The 19,624-nt window shown below is 40.9% G+C and overlaps 1 protein-coding gene across 1 annotated transcript; it reads right to left on the bottom strand.

The window, feature by feature from the left end:
- Window positions 1-224: 224 nt before the first annotated feature.
- ASTL (astacin like metalloendopeptidase) lies at window positions 225-10,238 on the bottom strand. The gene is made up of 13 exons (XM_057363952.1): window positions 10,130-10,238; window positions 9,894-9,918; window positions 7,776-7,792; window positions 7,321-7,345; window positions 6,401-6,472; window positions 5,459-5,593; window positions 4,717-4,834; window positions 3,889-4,067; window positions 3,679-3,763; window positions 3,205-3,332; window positions 2,129-2,244; window positions 1,441-1,666; window positions 225-454 (listed from the first exon to the last, which is right to left on the bottom strand). The coding sequence occupies exons 1-13, from the start codon at window positions 10,196-10,198 to the stop codon at window positions 420-422; spliced, it is 1,230 nt and encodes a 409-aa protein (XP_057219935.1). The 5' UTR covers window positions 10,199-10,238; the 3' UTR covers window positions 225-419.
- Between the last annotated feature and the right edge of the window lie 9,386 nt (window positions 10,239-19,624).

Genomic DNA, 19,624 nt, shown 5'->3' with positions numbered 1-19,624 from the left:
GAGAGAAGTTGTTTCTGGAAGCTCAAATATTAGGCTGGGGTAGGAGTCTATCCAGGAATTTTTCATGCTCAAGACTGAAGACTATAAAATGATTTTTTGAAGTCAGACCACATTGATASTGTATGTGGCTAGAAGTGACAACTGGAAAAAAGAAATGGAAACTTTTCTTTTTTTTAATGAAGCTTTTTATTCATTTGTTAAATAGAAAGAAGTAATAACTTAACTGTGCAGACAAAAGGWGGAGCACACGAAATGTATAGAATTTGTACATTTTTATGGCTTGGGGAGTAAACTTTTCCAGGAAGATGGAAACTTTGATTCTTAATAGAATTAAATTTCATACTGATCCAAGCCAGGATAGGAACAAAGTAGGAAACACATAATTTCAATATTCACAGAATAGGTTCTTATTCATTTAGTCAGTTGCGGATTCTAAATCTTCTTTGGGTCCTCACTGTAAATAAAATGAGAGAACACTTAGCTTTCAAAGGTCTCTGAACAAATTCTAACATCTCTAAAATATGTACATTCCAAATCACATTGTATCTGGCAGCTATGATTGCTTTATATTTGTGGACATATTAAAGTGGCACGGGGAGTTTTTATTTTTCTTTCCTTCCATAGCAACAGTGGACAGAAATAGATACTGCATAGAGACAATGTGAAATTGCTGCTTTGGTTTGGGTATGCAGTCAAGTTAGTGCATTTCAGTGGATTCACACAAACTCTGTGTCCTTGTTCTGATGCCGTAGCAAATCCAAGGCTGCACGGCACAACTCAGCTTCCTTCCAGACCAACACAAGCTGCACCACGGTGCAGCTGCTGCAGACTACAGTCTCACACATGGGCAATCCTTTATTCCAGCTGGTACACACTAACTCACAAGCCTGTGAGTAAAAAAACTAAACTTAATTGTTTAGTTGTGGCCTCAGTTCTTAATTAAATGGGACTGAAGAAAATTTGTTCTAGCTGGATAAGTTCCAGGAATCCTGATCATGGAAATGCTGCCTCTCTTCTTGCCAAGGGGCTGGGTGACTTAATTCACCATAGATCTGTCTCATCCTCTGAACTCTGTGATTAAAAACTGCATCTTTTSCAGAAGAATGATATATTCAAACATTGCATTATGATTTATTCTCTTTCTACTGTGCTAGTAACACTAGCAGTATCATTAAATTTATTGCCCTTATTGGCAATGCTTTGGAATATCTGATAAGGAAGGTGAGCAGTGAATCACCTGGCTAACACCATTAATCCTGAGTGTGGCCCCATCTGCATGAATGATAAGTGGTGTCAAYGTAGAACTGATCCATTATGTCAAACACAAGGCAGGAAGTGATGACCCTCATGGAGAGCAGTTCCTCAATTATTTTCCTGAGTGAACAGGAAGGTTGGTTCAATATAGGCTGTTTTCCTTGCTATTCTTGTTCTTAGACTTACCAGCAGTAAAGTTGGCTTGGAAACCYGAAGCTGTACCAGCACCATCTGTGATGAACTCTACCAGCATAAGATTACTAGATGAAACTATGTATTTGGGTATCTTTGAKCCACAGGTCTTGTCCATTAAAACTGGAGAAGACTTGCTGGATCCATCATAAACTTTAACATAATCACCCTGACAGCCTCTGGTGTTCTGCAGCTCAAAGGCTTGAAAGTGCAGGGCAACCTGGAAGGGAAGAGAAAATTGTATTTTAATTTATTCTTTCATGGAGTGAAAGAATTTATTTCTTTCATGGAGCGATTTTTATTTATTTCTTTCATGGAGTGTCCTTTAAAACAAAAGAATCTAAGCTGTGGCGAAGCACAGACTCACAGACCAGAACTGCTTGCCCAGCTTTGCCTCTCTCTCCCTGAGGTTGCAGGGTTCAGATCTAATCACTGAATTCTCCCATGCTCAGGGTGCTTTGTCTTGATTTTGCAAACCTGAAGCCAAATATACGGAGATTTTTCAAAATTACAACTCTGCAGTTGTGTTTGCCTGTRCATGGCTTAAGCACATATGAAGTGGAGACAGATAGTCTGAAATTTGTCTCATGGAGCAGATCTCATCTGGCAACWGCTGTACACTCAAAGCACAGAATACTTAACATAGAAAGAAGTTCAGCCATATTTCAAGACCTGTGATTACCTTTCTGGATCGGGTTCGGATGAGCCAGACACAGTTGGTGTTATCTGAATAATTCCTTGGGTGGTTGGCAGATCTCAGTGATCCAGAAGGTCCATCAAGAATTGTGCTGCAACGACCTGAGGAAGAAATGCTTGCTTCAGCATCAGGATTGCAGAAGTTTTCAGCCATTTACAATTACTGTCTCTACAGAATGGATTGATCTCTCTTTTCTGATCGGTCAGCATTCATTTCAGAGTACTGGTACATCTTGATAAATATTAGAAATCATGTTGTCCTAATTTTCATAAAATGCATCAAAAAGGAAAGTAGTGCTTTGAAAAGCATTAATTTTTATTATCTGTTTTTAACAAGAGATCTTATTGTGCACCTCTGTGAAGAGTATGAGAGGTTTCAATGCACTGCAGTTGGTGCCACTGTTTTCCACTGAGAAGGTTAAGTTAAGAGATGTCAGAAGAGTCAAGCAYAAATATGATTTAAACATCTGCAGTACTKAAATTCTAAGCTTAGGRGGAGCACTTGGSRTGAAGAGGSAATACTTTATTCATCTKKTTTTTTCTCYTTGATTGAATAAACTTCTRTGATTGTATAGAAGAAGTTCTTCTAGCAGAGGTTAAATATAAAGAATTTAAACATGCAAACTTAGAGTGACAAACATTTGAAAACTGGACCAGGCAACATTAAACTATTCCAGTTCAAAGTAGCATACAACTGCTTTGGTTTTGATCAGGTCTTAAATACTGGTTGCCATGAGGATCAGTGATATCTGGTTCTTTTTGGATTTACAGTTATCTGCTGAACTGTAAGAAACCAAATTACTCCATTGAAGTTTACAATGTGATACACAGTTAGTCCAATAACACAGCAGCCACTTATGACAATAGCAAATGTGTTTTATTTAATTTAGGGGCAGAAACCATTTTCTCACTAAWCACAATGTGCCTCCAGCTTCACCTWTGCAYYCTSTCSCAGAGTAACCCTAGTGGGTACCAGGAATTCATGAGAACAGTCTCACATTTCTTTCTCTGCAACCTGCCCAAATCTGAGTTGAAGATAAAARGTGGCTTTGAGATACTTACTGCAGTTGTAAAGTTTGTTGATTTTGGCCACATCCAAGTTGCTCATCCCCTGCCTCTGTCCAATATGGACTGATCCATCAGGAATTGGTACWATAGTTGCTTTCCCAGTGGTATTGGAGAATGTGTATCTGAAAAAACCCATGAGAAATTACGTACTCCAAATACCATAACACCTTTCAGGATTCTGTGGCACGCTTTGGAGGGAGAACAAGAACTGAACATAAGGTGTTGCTGTGACTAATAGTGCTGCTTAAATAGGTCCAGATGCCCTCCTTTGCTCCCAAGCCCAGCAGTAAAGGGGTCCCTAATGGAAACCTATGGTACAATGAATTAATCCCAATGAGCAGCTTGTCTGAACCAACTCACGGGGTTTTCCCCAGGAGGGGATTGATGAAAAAATGGTAGCTAGGGGAAAGGTAGTTAGGAGAAAGGAAAGATGAGTTCTGGAAACAGTAATGCCATGCGGCTACTTACGGGCCATAGTGCATCACTGAGGAATAGTCATACGGAAGACCCAGGTTATTGGAGTGCTCAAATTTCTTGAAGTCTGATCTGTCAGCTGGAAGATATGATTTTGTACWTAGAGCATGGCTCCTACCTAGTCCCTTCAGGGAAGAAGAGAAAGCTGGGAGCAGTAGGATGTGTCTACACCTCTTCCTACATTGAGGAGCTCAAAGTACGTACCTGGACTGATGTACTCCCACATGATCTTTACATGTTTATCTCTGTCACTTCGAGAGTGTTCATGCAAAAAGCCCAGAGCATGCTCCAGCTCGTGCTGAATTACTCCTTTCCACATGCAGCCTCCTTTCATCACAGAGACAGTCTGTCCACCTCCTACTTTCCCATAGTTGGACCAGCAGCTGAGAGAGGCAWTGAACAACAACAGAAGATTAATGGGATTTTTATTGTCAGGAGGCAAAAGTGACCACAGCATATAARGAACAAAGAGTATGATCATTGCTAAATCTTTCTAGAAGACTTTTGTTAGCACATAGGCTCCTGAATTCTGATTTTACCATGACTTTAATATTATTTCCCTTGAAATAATATTTTTTTTCCAAAATACTCAAGACTGTATCAGAGCTGGAGCTAGGATGAATAACACTTTCAAGTTAACCAGTGTTGAACAATTTTCTCATAGCTCTAATTCTGAGCCTTCAATTACGATGGCCAACAGTGTGATTCAGAGAACTGTTTATTTCATGAGTAAAAGTGAGTTTATTTGTGTCAATAGGACCTACAGTAATCAAKATATGTTGTCCTCAAATGTGCATCATACCACACAGAAACCATGAGCTTAGATATTCTCTCCCCCTTAATGGTGCTTTTCCATGATGTGCATTACAGTGAGTTCCTGATGTACCTGATGAACCCTTGCACTGGAAAGGTACTCAAGGAGGTTACCTCAGCACAGAGATCAAACAAAAACCTCTCTGAGGTCACACAGAATGTAGGAAAACTTGGAAAAAACAGTGTAAAAATAAYTTGTTAATTTATCATTCAACTCACCCATCAGCAGATCTAATACTGATGTAGTCRCGCTCTGTCTGGCGCTTCACAAAATTGATACAAGTCAGTGCTTCAAATTCTGCCATGGCATCATGAATCCCTTTCACATGGCCYGCCTCTGGGGAAGAAAGAGCTAGTTTTAGGGGTTACAAGAGATGCCACTAAAATCTTACATGTTCTCAGAAACAGGGTAAATGAGGGACAGAAACATTAGCCTAGGCTCTTTCTTCCTTTTTGCTCACTACTGAATTCATTTAAGATTTTAACAGCCTGGCACAAGATCATCTTTGTCCAGATATTTGYTCAAATGTATTCAGATGCCTCTTTTTTTCAACGACTTGTTCTTAATTTTAGTGCTGATTTTCTATATATATTCCTATTTGATACTTGGAGACATCTATGGGAAGCTGTTTAGCTGATGGAAAGCAGATCATTGAAGCACCACTGTAATAGGCATGAACCTGATAAAGGCAGGCATTCTGGCAGAGACAATTAGAGGAAATGGCCATTCTTGTCTTCAAGAGACCAGTTCCAAGACATTATGGATGCAAAACCTTCTCAATGAAWTTTGATGTTTTTCTGGTTCGAGTCCTTGTAACTTAAAATTTGTCTRTGCTTGCATAGCACAAGTAAATCCTTACAACTGATTTATTCAGCTGTTTGTATGCTCACTAAAACTAAGTTTCTATCTGAAGCTTACTGGATAAAATCCATTAAAAAAATATTTTAAATTTAAACCCACCATAAGTAGGATCCAATACATAGGGAATGCGAACAATCCCATCACTGGACGGGGGCCARTTACAGTGGCGACAGTTGATGGCACTGCGACTCCTTCGTGGAACTATGTCCCCTTCCTGCAGGAGCTGAGAGCTGTCTGGTGACACAGAAAGGGTGGAAACATCTGAGCCACACATTGCTGGACACTTGCTAAGCACACTTGGAAAAGTGAGGAGTTGCAATAGTAAGAATGGTATTTTACTTYGGTACAATTTAATCATCCATCATGTGACACTGAATGAATGGCATCAAATATCACCTCAGGAAGGTGCTGGGCAGAAGAAGAAGGTGCCAGTAAGGAAACCCAGGGATGTGGGCAAACCAAAACAAGGAGAAAATTGCAGGAATGTTTGGTGTCTCTTTCTACAGGCTACTTCAAGTAAAGCTATTTGAAGGACTCTTGGAGGAGAAAGTGTGGAAAGATAAGCTGATAGATCAGGAAATGTTTGGAAGAATCAGGGAAGAGGAAGAGTCTGGAGCAGGGAGAATGGAATGACTGCAGCTTATCAGGAGTCTGTACTGCAAAGCCATATAATGGCTGAATGCAAGCAATGCTTCATTCCAGAAAAAGACAGTTAAATAACAAAGCATCCAAATAACCAAGTTTTCTATTTATGTCTAAAGAATGACAAAGACGTAGAAAGCTAAAGCTGAATAAACTGAATAAGTTTCAGTTCCTTCCACACCTGGCAGTATCTTCAGTATTGRGACAATAATTTGAGACACTATAGAGCTTCAGCAGACCCAGCAGTCCACTCAGTAGTCCCAGTGGCATCTTTTACGTGGTGGTGTGTAAGATGGGAAAAACATTTGCACAGATTCTGATAAGACATTGTACCTCCCACATCACCCCCAAAACCCAATGAAGATAGACCCCTCAGAAAAAGGGATTTGGTGGCATTACCTTTGTTGACTTTCAGAATTTTGTTAAAAATGTCTTCATCCTCATCATCAGCCTCTGTAGGCTCAGGAGATTCTGTGCAGAAAAAGTTGAGTGTTACTTTCTCATTCCCAGGGAAAATATGAATCCTGATTTTTAACCTGATGATGCATAACTTTCCCAGCAATGCAACAGAGCCAATACCTACAGAGCCAATTKAGGATTGGAGGGATGTTCATTCATGTAGATATTTGTTCAGTGACACAATCTTGAGAACCTCCCAGCTGAGGTTATTTTGGCATTAACCTAGTCCCAAGAGCCATTACTCTTTGATTATTTTGTTCTCTCCTTTTTTTTTCCCCTAGTCATCATATTTTAATGCCTCAGACAGCACAGCTTTACTTCTTTATGCAGAACTCACACTCAAATCCCCAACATAAGATACCAAAAATGGATGGAGAGCAGCCCTGCTGCTTCTTGCTGGACATGATGACTTCTTGAAAAACCCWTGAAACCAATGCAGCCTGAACTGATTTCCTGTTCCATGGGTTGGACTCATGTCCCCAGCTAAAAGTCCAGCAYCAGGGACTCCTAGGCCTTGCTCGCAAAATTGGTCAACTCTGCACATTATTCAACAAGTCTTGGCATCAATAAAATGCACAAACACATGACATCTGCGCTTCCTCTAACCTTTGGAAGTGACTCAATTCAGGACATTACTTAAGCAGACTATTTTTAGCAAAARTAACAGCTGAGGTGTTTAGGAAGGCCAAGCAATTAGCCAAAACCAAGAKCCTTTGCTTTGCATGAAACACTGTGGTGAGTGCATTCATTTAAAATTCCTCATAAAGGTTAATTTGTGTTAAGCATTTTCTGGAGTAATTGAGTAGATAACAATCAGTATATCCTCTCAAATAAGTACTTGTAGATGGAAAAATACATACCATATATGTCCTCTTGTGTAGTGACCTGCAAGAACAATATATTAGTGTTATTTCACACTTTATAATACAAAATTAAATTAAATCATATAACATAAATCATATAATAATCCTTAAAATTAAATTAAATCATTATAACATAATTTATAATCAAAAGTGTCCAGGCTACCACTGCAAATACTTTTCACCAATGCRGCTTTTATATATTGTGCCATGTGTAAAGAAGTACCATGGCATGGTAGATACTTTTCTTTTGTCCCTCGGAAAATTGCATAATTCCCTCAAAAGAAGAAATACAATCTGAAATGTAGAATAAGTTTCAGATACACTCTGATCTGCTGCTGAGCAGGGAAGACTTTACTGCACAGGTGTATATAGAGGAGGAGTACAAGAGTCCTGACCTTCCTTTCYACATATTGGACCCCAAAGTTCAGAAGAGTTGAATCAGCTTTCCTTACCTCTGTAGGTTCTGTTGCTGCAAAACAGAAATTAAAAAGATATTTAGAAAAACAGCTATGAAAATTCCTAGTAGATTTTGCTGAGGGACAGAATCCTGGTCATTTACCATCTAAGAATCAGCAAAGCATTTTATCAGGTTTAGTGTGGAAAATTACAAATGAGACCAGCGACAAAAAATGCTYTGTCCCCAGATTTCTCTGCAACAAGCATAGGCTAACTAGCTCAACAATATCCTTTATTTTCAAGTCTCAAAGAATAAAGTTATAACATGGCATGGAGGCTATAATTTAACGTGGAGAAAATAATTTCAGCTTCAGTATGTACCTGACAGTAGCTTGGTACCATTCTGAGTCTTAAGACGCCTTTCTACTGTAATGTCTTCTGATTTTTATCAAATATCAGTTTCTAGATACAAACTGGAAGTGAAAATCTGACCTGATTTCTAAATTTCTAACTTCATTGTTAGAAGCTTATAAATTGGAAGGACCTGCAGAGGTCATAATTTGTTTTCCCTAAGGCAGAAACTGTTTTATCTGTATTATTCCTGACCACAGTTTGTTTGACCTGTTCTTAAGTATGATGGATATGTTGCAAGCCTATCTACAATCTCTTCCAGTTAGCTAATAATTGTAGTCTTCCTTCTCAAGGTATGAAACCATTTTGTTTTTCCTATTCATCACTGAAACAGRGAGCACTCATATAAACAGTTATTATTTCCAAGCCCATCTGTCCCCCAATTTTGGACTGTATTTTTTCAGTAAAAAGATATGCCAAGTTCTGTCACACTTTGCAGCACCTTTCCCTTTTCATAATTATTGCTCAAACATACTGAGGGGACAGACATCTTCCTTTTCAGACTCTATCTAGCACCTGCAAAAGAATTGCTTTTATTGAGCCAAAAATACTTTTGCCTGTGTTTCYAGACTGTTCCTTCAGTTATGTGGCAATGGAAGGCCACTGTAATGATGATGGTTTATCAGAGAAAAGTTCAGTCAGTTCCCACCAGATGCATCAGAGAGATCCATGGCATCTAAAAACATTCTGTGGGGAAGCACATTTTTGAGAKGGGTTGACCAGAATCAGAATTTATGCACCCAAGAGGCAGTAGATGAATTGAGTASTCCAAGTCCGTGGAAACTGGGCTCCAGATTCCTAGGCACATTAAGCCTGCAACTTCTTTTTAAAACCCAAATGAAAAATGCCACCAGATGTCACCAGGAAAGGCATCTGCCATCTCCTTGATGAAATGAACATCTGCTGTGGTAGGGCTTTCAAAATTACACAGCTCACGTTTTCTCTTCACTGTAAATGCTGAAAAATATCTCAAAAGATACAAAAAGCAGTAACAATGATAAATTAAAACTCACTCTATGCACTCATCCTGCAATAAACCTGCAACTTTGAGTCTGAGAAACTGACTACCTTGAACTTGAGCAAGTGTGTCCCTTGGTYCCTTCTAAATACACTGAGCAGCAATTTTACAGCATCCCTTTTTTCCATGTCATAAATGACAGTTCAAAAGAAGAATTTGTCAATTTTCTTTTGTCACATACTTGCTCTGACTATATCAAGCAAATTTTTCCAAGGTATCTTCTTCTTATGCACATTACACCCAGTCTGGCAGTTTTTTGCTGTAGTTAAAGTCTGCCTACAGTTTTCCCTCCGTTGACCTCTGAAAATCGGCAATTATCTCCCCGTATTTTGCAAGTTAACAAAAGCTGTTCAGCTAAGACTGTTCCAAACAAGAACAAAGCAAAGCTTTCTTTGATGCCTGACATCCCTTTCTCTTACAGCTGCACCGAGGTAGGCTAGGAGGCAAATTATTAGCAATCTTACTATAACATTCGACTTAATGAAAAGGTATCAAGATGTCTAATTAAAATTTTATTTTCAGGCCTGTGAAAACACATCTAAATTAACCTAATAAACCATACCCCAAAAGTCTGTGTAAAGTACATCTTTGTAAAAACACATCTGCACTCAGCTCAATAACAAGTTATGAAACATGGTCTTATTGAAAAGGCCTGTGTCAGTGCTTTCACATGCTCTAAAAACAAGTCAACATACAAGTCAAGAAATAACAGTTGTTTTTAAAACACAGTATAAATCCTACTTACTTGCTGTGGTGTTTTCGTAGTTCTCCTGCAAAACCAACAGGTAAAAGGCRTTATTCTTCCATAGCTGACAAATGTAGCAACAATAGCATCAATATCAGGATGAAGGGAGGARCTAAATTATTAGATTGCCTTTATTTCTTATCATATTACTATTATTTTCTTGCAGGAAATTTCTTCACTCCAGGAAGAACAGATCAGCTGGAAGATGGAGCACAATTGCAYGGAGCTGCTCTCACCTGAATAGGGAAGCCCAGGGCAGCGTGAAGCAGAAATGAAGCGAAGATCAGGAATCTCTTCAGATCCATTGTGCACCGGGACAGRGCACGAGTCCCTCTCTCTGCCCCTCAGGAGTGCTGCCGCTAGATATAGGAGAGGAGCCTGCTCTGCCCCGGCTGGAAAATCCTGCCCCAGCCAATGCAATCTCAGCAGGAAGCAAACTTCTTTTGTGCCTCAAGAGCCAGTTTAGCCTCCGGGCATCTCCGCTGCTGCGCTATCTGCAGCATCCCCAGGCCTCCCACGGTCATTCCTGCTGCTCTCTAGAGCTGGCTCAGCCTCATGCTTGTGCTGCCATGCACTTCCTCTGCTTCCTGGAGGATCTTTCCTGAAATGTTCAGTGTGACTCTTACCACACATGAAGCCCTTGTTCCTGGATAGCTTTCCAGAGTACTGGACTGTTAGGATTTCACAGAGTAGATGACTTTTTTTCTTTGTGTCACTGAAATGACAGAAGGCCATAACAGTCTTTTGTTTCATTGAAASATACAACACATGGTTACTCAGTGACCTTATGACTGTGTCTTCCCTGAGAACATACCCTTCATATTCTCAGCTTATGGTTTTACAAGTTGAAATTTTTTGTTTTTCCTGTGTGTTTTTTGATGTTTCACCACATCAGGAACATCTCCTGTGTTCCATTATTTCTGGCAGTCTGACAGTTCCAGGTGCCCTTATGAGTTTTGTGACCAGCAATCAGGGATGGGGGAAAGAAAGCAGCAAGATCATGAGCAGCACTTACTCATGTTGAGAATGGTTAACAGATTTGCTTTGCTGGAGTGCACTTGTCCAGAAGTGGATGTAGGAAGCAGCGAGCAGATCTAGCAAGAAATGCTTGTAGGAGGCAAACCAGCAACCACTGAGCCTCTTGTCACAGCAAAGCTCTGCTTAGTCAGCCATTTGCTGACTCTGTTGTAAGTGGGGAAGTGTCTGGCGTCTGATTATCTCTTCTTTTGTCTCAGAGTATGTTTTTCATACATGGAAAAGGAAAATTAATTATAAAATGCRCTGATTCTGTCTCTAGACCATGCTAGTGCTCAGATACTCTCAGAGTAAGTTTTGAGCCCACTAACACAGTTATTCCTCTTTTCTGTATTGAATAAGAAGTTCTAGAAATTGTCCATGTTGGTGAATGAATCCAGAAGCAGCAGAAGGCCTTCCATCTATTTGTCTCCAAATCATACCCAGTCAAGAGTAGGAGTCAGATGGAAATGCAATCTGAATTGTGTTGGAGGGAATTACTTTTTATTTTAGTGATGGAAAGTTCACAGTGCACACTACTGGCTACTTTGAGAAAGTCTGGACTGACAAAGTCCTGGGATAAACTTTCATCACCCCCACAGGGAGGCAGCAGAGGTAGATACTAGGCTTCCTTTCCTTGTCCCTGCACACTGGCTGAAGGAAGGTGAGCCCTAGAACGGGACAGTAAACAGCGGGGCAGCACATGGTCCGTGTGACYGTGAAAGAGCATCAAGCAGCCACTGTCAGCGTGCTAATCCTGCTGAGGCTGGCACTTTGTGTGTCCTTTGTTCTCACTACATGTTCTCATACATGTTCTCACTAAGCAATCCTAAATGTCTTTTTTYAATATTTGTGTTTCAGAAGGATGAAAATCTTCCTTGAGCTGAAGGAAAGCAGAGCAGCCCTGGTCTGCAGTGGGAGAATGGTTCTTCATGTTTCTCACTCAACACAAGGGCAAAACAAAAGCCCACGAGGCCAGACACCTTGGCATACCAAAAAAACACACTGCAAAATGGGGCTTGCACATAATCTGCTTCCATTGGAGTTTAGGGGAAAAAAAAGATCAGACCACCCTCAGGGAAAACCAGTCCAGGGGCAAAGAGAAGGATCAGGGGCAGAGAAGGCATAAAACAAACTTTAAAAACAAGTTAGTAAGGTAACCTTGGCATCTTCATAGCATGTTATTGGGAAAATGCCATTCCTGATTGTCTTGTGTGCTCAGGAAAGAGTGAGGGAACTGGGCTGGCAAAAAGGATGCAGCACGTTTTATCCTGCACATGTTACTATGCTGACATACKAAGCAGTTCCTCAAATAGATTGCAGCATGCCACATTTTCCACAAGCTAACAAATAGTGCTGAYGGGGAAGATAGCTATTTGGTTGGATCAAGGATATGGCTGGAAATGCTGCAGCTGGCAAAGTACACAGAACAGAGTGATGGGCAGTGCTGGAACTCATGGCTCCTGCCAGTCCTGAAGATCATGTCACCTTTGGTTTGTGCCTGGTATTTAGATTCAATATTTGGTTATTTTTCCATAATGTGTTATTCATGGAGGAGGAATTGTCAGCAGACCTATTTTCACTAATCAAATGACACTCTAATTTATTGAGATATTGCAAAAATAGGACATAGTTTTACTAAATACAATAAAGCTGGTACCTCTAGTAGAGAAAGTGCCAGAGAAATTGTTTTGAACCTTTGGGAATCAAATAAGGACTTAGCAAAGAGAAGCYGTCTTTACATGTATATGAGAAAAGCACATGGGAACTTTTGTCAGACCCAAGTTCTCCTGTCAGTATGTCCCAATTTCTGGTGGACAGCAGTCTCCACATATTTTGAACATGTGGACAATTATAAGCAGATGTCCAAAACCAGCAAGAAAATGTCAAGAAGTACTTGGACAGTGTCACAGTCTGCAAGAAGTCTTCAGCAAAAATAGCACTGCTCCTAAACGACCACTACAAAACTTGGAGTTATGCCTGAGGACATAGTCTGATTTGCAGAAATCTGTAGGCATAACCAAGAAAATAATATACAAGCATACCAATTTAAAAAAAAAAAAATTCATTTTCCCTTCTGTTGGTGTGGGAATTCGCTGCAAATATACATAGTCACAATCAAAACAGCAGATGCATAAAAGGTACAACAATTCTGTAGAAATCTGTCAGAATTTGCTCAGTCATATGTCATTTAGTCATATGTGTAATACAGKTATTCTCTTTGGAGAGTTTCACTGTAAACAGCTCCCAAAATATAATGTAAACCATCAAGATTTAATTATGAAAAGAAATTGCACTAATTGCTATTAATTGCTTTAACATAAAATTCAGGGAACAAATAACTGCAGGAATTARCAACAACCTTCATGTCAAACAGCTCATGGAAGTTATATGATAGTTACTATACCTGATTCATGGTAAGATACAAACTAATCTTGAAAGTTTAAAATCATCTGTCTTTACCAAAACCAACCATTGAAGGAATGGTATGGACCACAACGCATAACTGAAATTGCTGTGGATTGGCATCACGTGAATAAACACCACACAATTGCATATGTAGTCTGGGGTTAATGGCAAATCTGAGACAGGAATATATTATTTCAGATAGAATTGCTCAGTATCATTTCCCAGGAATGTCTGCTTTGTGCAGCATTTCAGTATGCTGGCTCAMTTTCWTTTGGAAAAGGAATTCTGGTTTTCCCTGAGTTCTGGGTTCATGAATTCTGAACCCCCATCCTCTGCCTGGGCAGTCTGCTCCTCAGCTCTGTGCTTTCTGTCTCCTCACTTATTCCAAGTGCTCTAATCACACAGAAATAGCTTCCTTTTCTGTGGGGTCTGTACGATCAGATACTTTTCAGATATAATTCAGTCTTCCCACAAGCTTTCTCTGTGCTGGCTTAAAGGACTTTCAGCCCTTTAGTCTAATAATTCCAYTCTTCTTRGTYCTACAATTACATTTTAATTCCTTCYAAGTTGCCTGTACCTTTTTGGTAGTGCAGTGATTAGGAGTGGATGATTTCAGTGGATTTCATGTCAGCCAGTTTGCTGGTTGAGAGTATAATTGAAGGGCTGGCAGCTCCTGAGGGTTTCACAAGGAACCAGCATAGACTTCAAGTGCCTGTATTGAAGACTGGCATGTGTTATAAAAGACAGCTCTGGACGAGTCAAAGTGCAGTCAGAAGCTGCTTTCCAATGCTCCAGACCAYACTGGTTGCATCCATACATTTATTTGTTCTTCATGTCTCTCTCCCCATTTCTTTGGATTCTACCTCCCAAGGAAGACCTTGAGTTTTCCAGGTTCCTATTCCACTTTCTGGTATGCTTTCAATTTTTGAGGGCTTCCATGGATCCACAAGGTCTGCAGGTTCTTTAGCAGAACACTGACACATCCTCCATGATATTAATGACTAGCTCCAGCTGCAGCCCTAGCCCTGTTTATTGAAAGAACTCAAAACTAAATGATGAACATTGGCGTGCTATTGGTTAGTCACTTTTCTATTCACAGAGGCAAACCTAGAAATTTTGAACTTTATGTCATCAGAAGAAGAAGGACAATGAAGAAAAATATATTTTTCTGTAATGGATTCTTCTCCACAAGAGAAAAACATGCAGTTAGAAAAAAACGGTAAATTAGCAAGTTGAAATAGTCAAAACCATGTAACTTCTAAAATAAAAGTAGAAAACTAGTTGATTTTAATTTCAAAATCAGATTTAAAGGCCAAATTTAGCAAAGCGTAATTTAGCAGTTAAACTAGCACTTGTAATGATGTGTGATCCAGTGACTATTTGGGCTGAGGGAAGGGGAATGGAAGTGATGAAACTCTAACTTTAATTTGGACAATTCCAGTAATGAACTTCTAAGCGTCTTGCAAAAAACAACSAATTCCTTTCTTTTATCAGGGGAAGCCATCTGATGTGTCTGCTGCCCTTAGGTGAAGAAAGGATGGATCAAAGGGTTTACACGATGTTTCCAGCCTGCAGAGCAATGTTATGCTGATTGCAAAGGAATCCATGAGATGGGGTAAGGTGCAAGCTGTTTGAGCTGTGCCTGGGGTCATTTTTGGTCTCTCTGCCCTCCRAAGGGAGACACGCCATCATCCAGTGCTGCCCCAGCTGGGGACATCTCCTTGTGACAGATTATGCAATGCCAGCCATCTCCCCTGCTTGGTTTGATCTCCTGTGAACAAGTGTCTTTTTGCTGACAGGGAATTTTGCTCACCTTAACCATGCTGTGAAAGTTACCCTTGCGAGTGCTCTCTGGGCAGTTTAAGGAGAGGAAATGTCTCATATCTGCCTCTCAGGGGAGTGCATGGGAGCTGCCTGTGTGTGCTCCAAGTGGAAAGCACATCTCTGCCTCTGCAGTGCACAGATCTGCCTGATAAGGGTCCATTGGTGTTTGGGCACCGTCCCTGGCTCAGATACCATCAGCTGGCCTCACTGCTCTCTTTTTCCTTTGCATATCCTCAGAAAGGCTGTCTGTGCTCTCTGACTCTGCTGCCTGTCTCAATATCATTGCTTGTTATTCATGTGTTGGCTTCCCAACCAAGTAGGATTTTTTAATATTTCGATGGGAGTCTGGAGAAGGCTGTCTTGCTCTTGCTGTTCTTTACTAATGCCAGTTCCCTGCACAAGGTGAATTGCACCCATTCACCAGGTTAATTTATGGCTTTACTTCCTCTTCTGGGRGGATGATTTTTCATGCCTTTGGAGCAGGTGAGTTTGGACACTCTGCAAGTTCTTACTTTATCTGGATCCATGGAAAAGCTCTTTAGGAAAAATTATAGCACAGCTCTAACAGCCCATGTCCTGTTTTAATCAAGCTGCTATCCAGGCAGATACTAGTGGCTAAATATTAACATTGGAAAGATTACCTGACAATAAACTTCAAAGTTATTTAAACAAAGAATCCACTTGCATGTTCCCAGAGCCTTTTTTCCAAAGAGAGCATTTACCTCCAAAGAAGAAGCTGATGATCTCTGAAGCTTTGAGCACAGTAATTGATGCAGCGTGGGTTCCTGGGCATGCAGAACTGCCAGCTGTGTGTTGCACATAACCATATCCTGGTGGCCTTAGTCACACTGAGTGGCATGGGCTGGCCTGGGGGCTGAGGGTCCAGACTGGACCAGCAGGGTCTTTCACCCACCAGGCTGGACAGCAGCAGAGCTGGGGATAGCAGGGACAGTGACTGGACAAGCAGGTTTGATGCAAGGGATGCTGGAGCAGAGCAGCAGAGCTGCAGTGGGTAGGGGAGGAAGGGTGGGAGGCTGAAGACTTTCCTGCTCTGTGTGGGCAAAAAGCCTGGGCTGACCACCCTGCCACCTCTCACTGCCCTGGTTTAATTTTTACAAGGAAGTAATTCACATTTTAGAATCTACAACTGCAACTCATGATTCAACCATTTAACAGGAAAGCCACCCTTCATCCCCTCTCAGTTTCTGATGAATACCCATTCCTCAAGGACCAAAGCATTTCCTCTTTCTTTCTGCCAAGCTAGAATGTTAGAAGCACATACAAAAAAATGCACCATGATGGATTTACCCTTCCAGCAATTCCATCTGGAAAGAAAATAAATTTTTCCTCATTTCACAGCAGGAGGAGGTGAATGTGTACATATATGTCTGGACCTCTCTCCCCCTTCCACTAGTGATTTTATTCAGGTCACCAGGAATTCCAGGATTTTTCACCATGGGGTCTGGAGGGATCCTAGAGGATGAGAGTGCCAGTCTGTTGCTTTCATCATTGCTTTGGGGAACTTAACARGGAACAGAGGATGGCTGCTACCCAACCCTTGAATTATCTATCCATGATGCTTCCCAAGGGAGCTGTGGCTACATTAACCTTGGCTTACAGCTGTGATTACATTAAAGAAAAAGCTTCCAAAGGGGCCTTTCTTTTCCAGTCATCTGCAGTGACTATGCCATTAGTTACTGAACACATTAAAGGCACATTGACACMTTATCTACAATTACAATTTCTTTTACCAGTGTTCCCTCTATTGCTCAATGAACACATCCCCTTCTTCAGAGTATGTGCAGTTGAAATAAATTGGAGAGGCTGCCTTGAAATCTTCTGCTGAAGAGAAAAGCCTATCTATGTTTTCATATTTAATTTATTTTAGATTTTCCTAACCAGCTGATAGAAACGTGCACACCGAACTTTAATCTGAGGACCTTCGAGTCTAAGCCTTTTGACTTTACATTCATCTTTGCTAATAGTTTCAATTCTCCTCAGTGGACTCAGATTTGGCTCTCAGTTCACAGGTTTGTATGCAGGAAAACCATTTCTTTGTACTGGAGGATTTGGACTGCAGCTCTGTTTCTTTTACAGGGATGGTTCTGTTATCAATCTGCACATAATACAGTGTGAGTTCAGCAACAAATCAAGGTCAAGGCACTCTGACAAATCTTCTGCTTAGACATCTGTTTCTGTCCTTTGCACATGTATTTGCCTTCTACATCTGATGAGAATGTCCTAAACAGATATCCTATCTGAGGATATTTGTATTCCTCCTTTAAATAACTAAATTCTTTTTGTAAAAAATTGAGCAAGTGCATGATGTGGAATATTCAAAGTAGTTAGCCCCTGCAAAAGAGAGAAGGGTGGAGTATTTATTACTTTCTTTATTCTGACAATCTCTTCTGATCTTGAAGAGAGAGAGGCCCATGTGATACTCATTTTGGACCATCATAAAAAGGAGAAGAGAATGTAGAGCTCGTCTCTCCAAGAATTTATGAGGGCCATAGAGGCATTCTCTGTGGCCTGTCATTAAATGAATTATGGCTGTAGCCTTGGACCATTGCAATTCTGATATCTTAAGATCTGTTGAAGAATCATGCACTAAAGTGCTGATTTGTGCGACGACATAACTGAAAAAAGAGTGAAATGCAAATAGAAAAATAAATACATGTACCAAATGATCAAGTCAAGCTCTTTCCCCAATAAACCAGAAAAACTGCTGGTGGTCAATGGGCTGCCTTTCTTCTCCTCTGCTCTACCAGGGCTTCTCCTACCCTTTGCCACTGAAGTTGTCAAGGACTTGCAGCTCGTCTTCCCAGGAAAAGGAAAAGCAGCTGAGGATGAAGGTCTGAGTACATTTGGAGCCTAAATATTGGCTATGTGTCCCTCTGTTAAGTAAAACCGGGTAGGCATGGGAAGCCCCAGGCTGATCCTTTTGCTGCATACTATCTGGGTTTGCAGTCCTCCCCTCGTGTCTGAATGTGCTCACATGGCCAAATGCAAGGGGAGTGACAGAAAAAGCAGGGAGAGAATGGGATATTGCCATCTTAACTTCTGCTTGTGAGCAGCTTCTTCTCATCTGAATTCTGTGCCCCTCACCTTTCCTTATGTTGCCGGGCACAGGGAGGGAGAGCTGCCCCTGACTGAGCTCTGGGCTCTGCMCCCTGTCCTGCCCATCAGCAGCATCTCTGGGCAGAGAGTGCTGATGGGCTGYCGTGTGCTGGTTACACACCATGAGAAAGGGCTGGCAGGATTTGCTCTCTCAAAACTGCAGATTCATTTAGTCCTTTGGTCCCTCTGGTAGCTGAATTACTGATTTTGCTAGAGACAATGATCATCGTCGTGATTGGAAATATTCCTGTTCTTGTGGCAACAGAGGCAAAAGGTTTTTCTCCTTTCTCATGACATGCCTGAGACCTGATTTAGCAAATAAAGCTACAATTTTACAGCTTTGGGTGCAGAGAGTCCATCTGAGCTCCTTCTCACCTCATCTACCCGGGCATTGCTGCAGAATACAGCACAGCAATGTGTGTGTGTGTGTGTGGCACCACATTTGGCAGGGACTGGGGTCTTGTGCCTTGTCTTTTCTCTGGCTGTGACATGACACCAAGTGGGTTTGGGAGMTTCCTCTCAGGACAATTAGCATGACCCAGTGGGCACTGTGAATTCCATTCTGTCTGGAACAAAGTTACCTTGATTTTCAGGATGTTTAGACCATCTACATGGTTATTATAAAAAAAAAGAAGTAAGGCATGAATCATAGYGTGGTCTCTGTGCCCCCAGCATTTCCTGATCTGTGCAGAGTGAGCCAAACAGGGAAAGATGTTGTAGGCAGCCATCTCTCCTACACACCTGCCATGCAATTGCTGAGGATTACAAAACTGGTCCTGYTCCAGAGACAGAGCCTGACCTTTCCTTGCTGCTGTCTGGTACCAAGTGTGTCTCAACTTTGAACAGAAATTTTGACACAAGATTCATGTACCTTGCCACAATTTAGGTGAAATGCAAACTTTAAACTTCGTTGGAACAATGCATCTTTTTCTTCTAAAGCATAGCTTTGGCATGATTTAAACTTTATCACATGTTTTTGTCTGATAATGCTGTGAAATATCTTCAGTTACATTGGTACTTCAGAGGAATTAGGCTGTACAGACAAGAAGAGCCTGACAGTGACCAAGAAAGTGCTGCTGTTGTAATGTGTGTTTGTCATGCTGGGGACATCCAAGATGGATTGAGTGATGAGGGCTTTTGAGATGCAGCGGCATGRGAGAAGATATTGGATAGTGAAGGCAATTTGGATGGGAATATCATGAGTTACAATATGACCATGCTAGACTTGAGCTCATTTAAAGTCTCTTGGGAGAAGATGTTAATGTCAGCCTGAGATTTCACATTGTAAGAAGAGAGATCAGTCAGATGTTGATATGGGATCAGTAATCTACTTATGAAATATGACAGTGAGAATGGATCAGAAAAAT

Source organism: Malurus melanocephalus, unplaced genomic scaffold (genome assembly GCF_030028575.1).
Source record: "Malurus melanocephalus ecotype Western Australia unplaced genomic scaffold, MMel_1.1 scaffold_2, whole genome shotgun sequence".
NCBI lineage: Eukaryota > Metazoa > Chordata > Aves > Passeriformes > Maluridae > Malurus > Malurus melanocephalus.
Note: the sequence above shows the minus strand (reverse complement) of the source record. Positions and strands in the feature narration are given on the sequence as shown.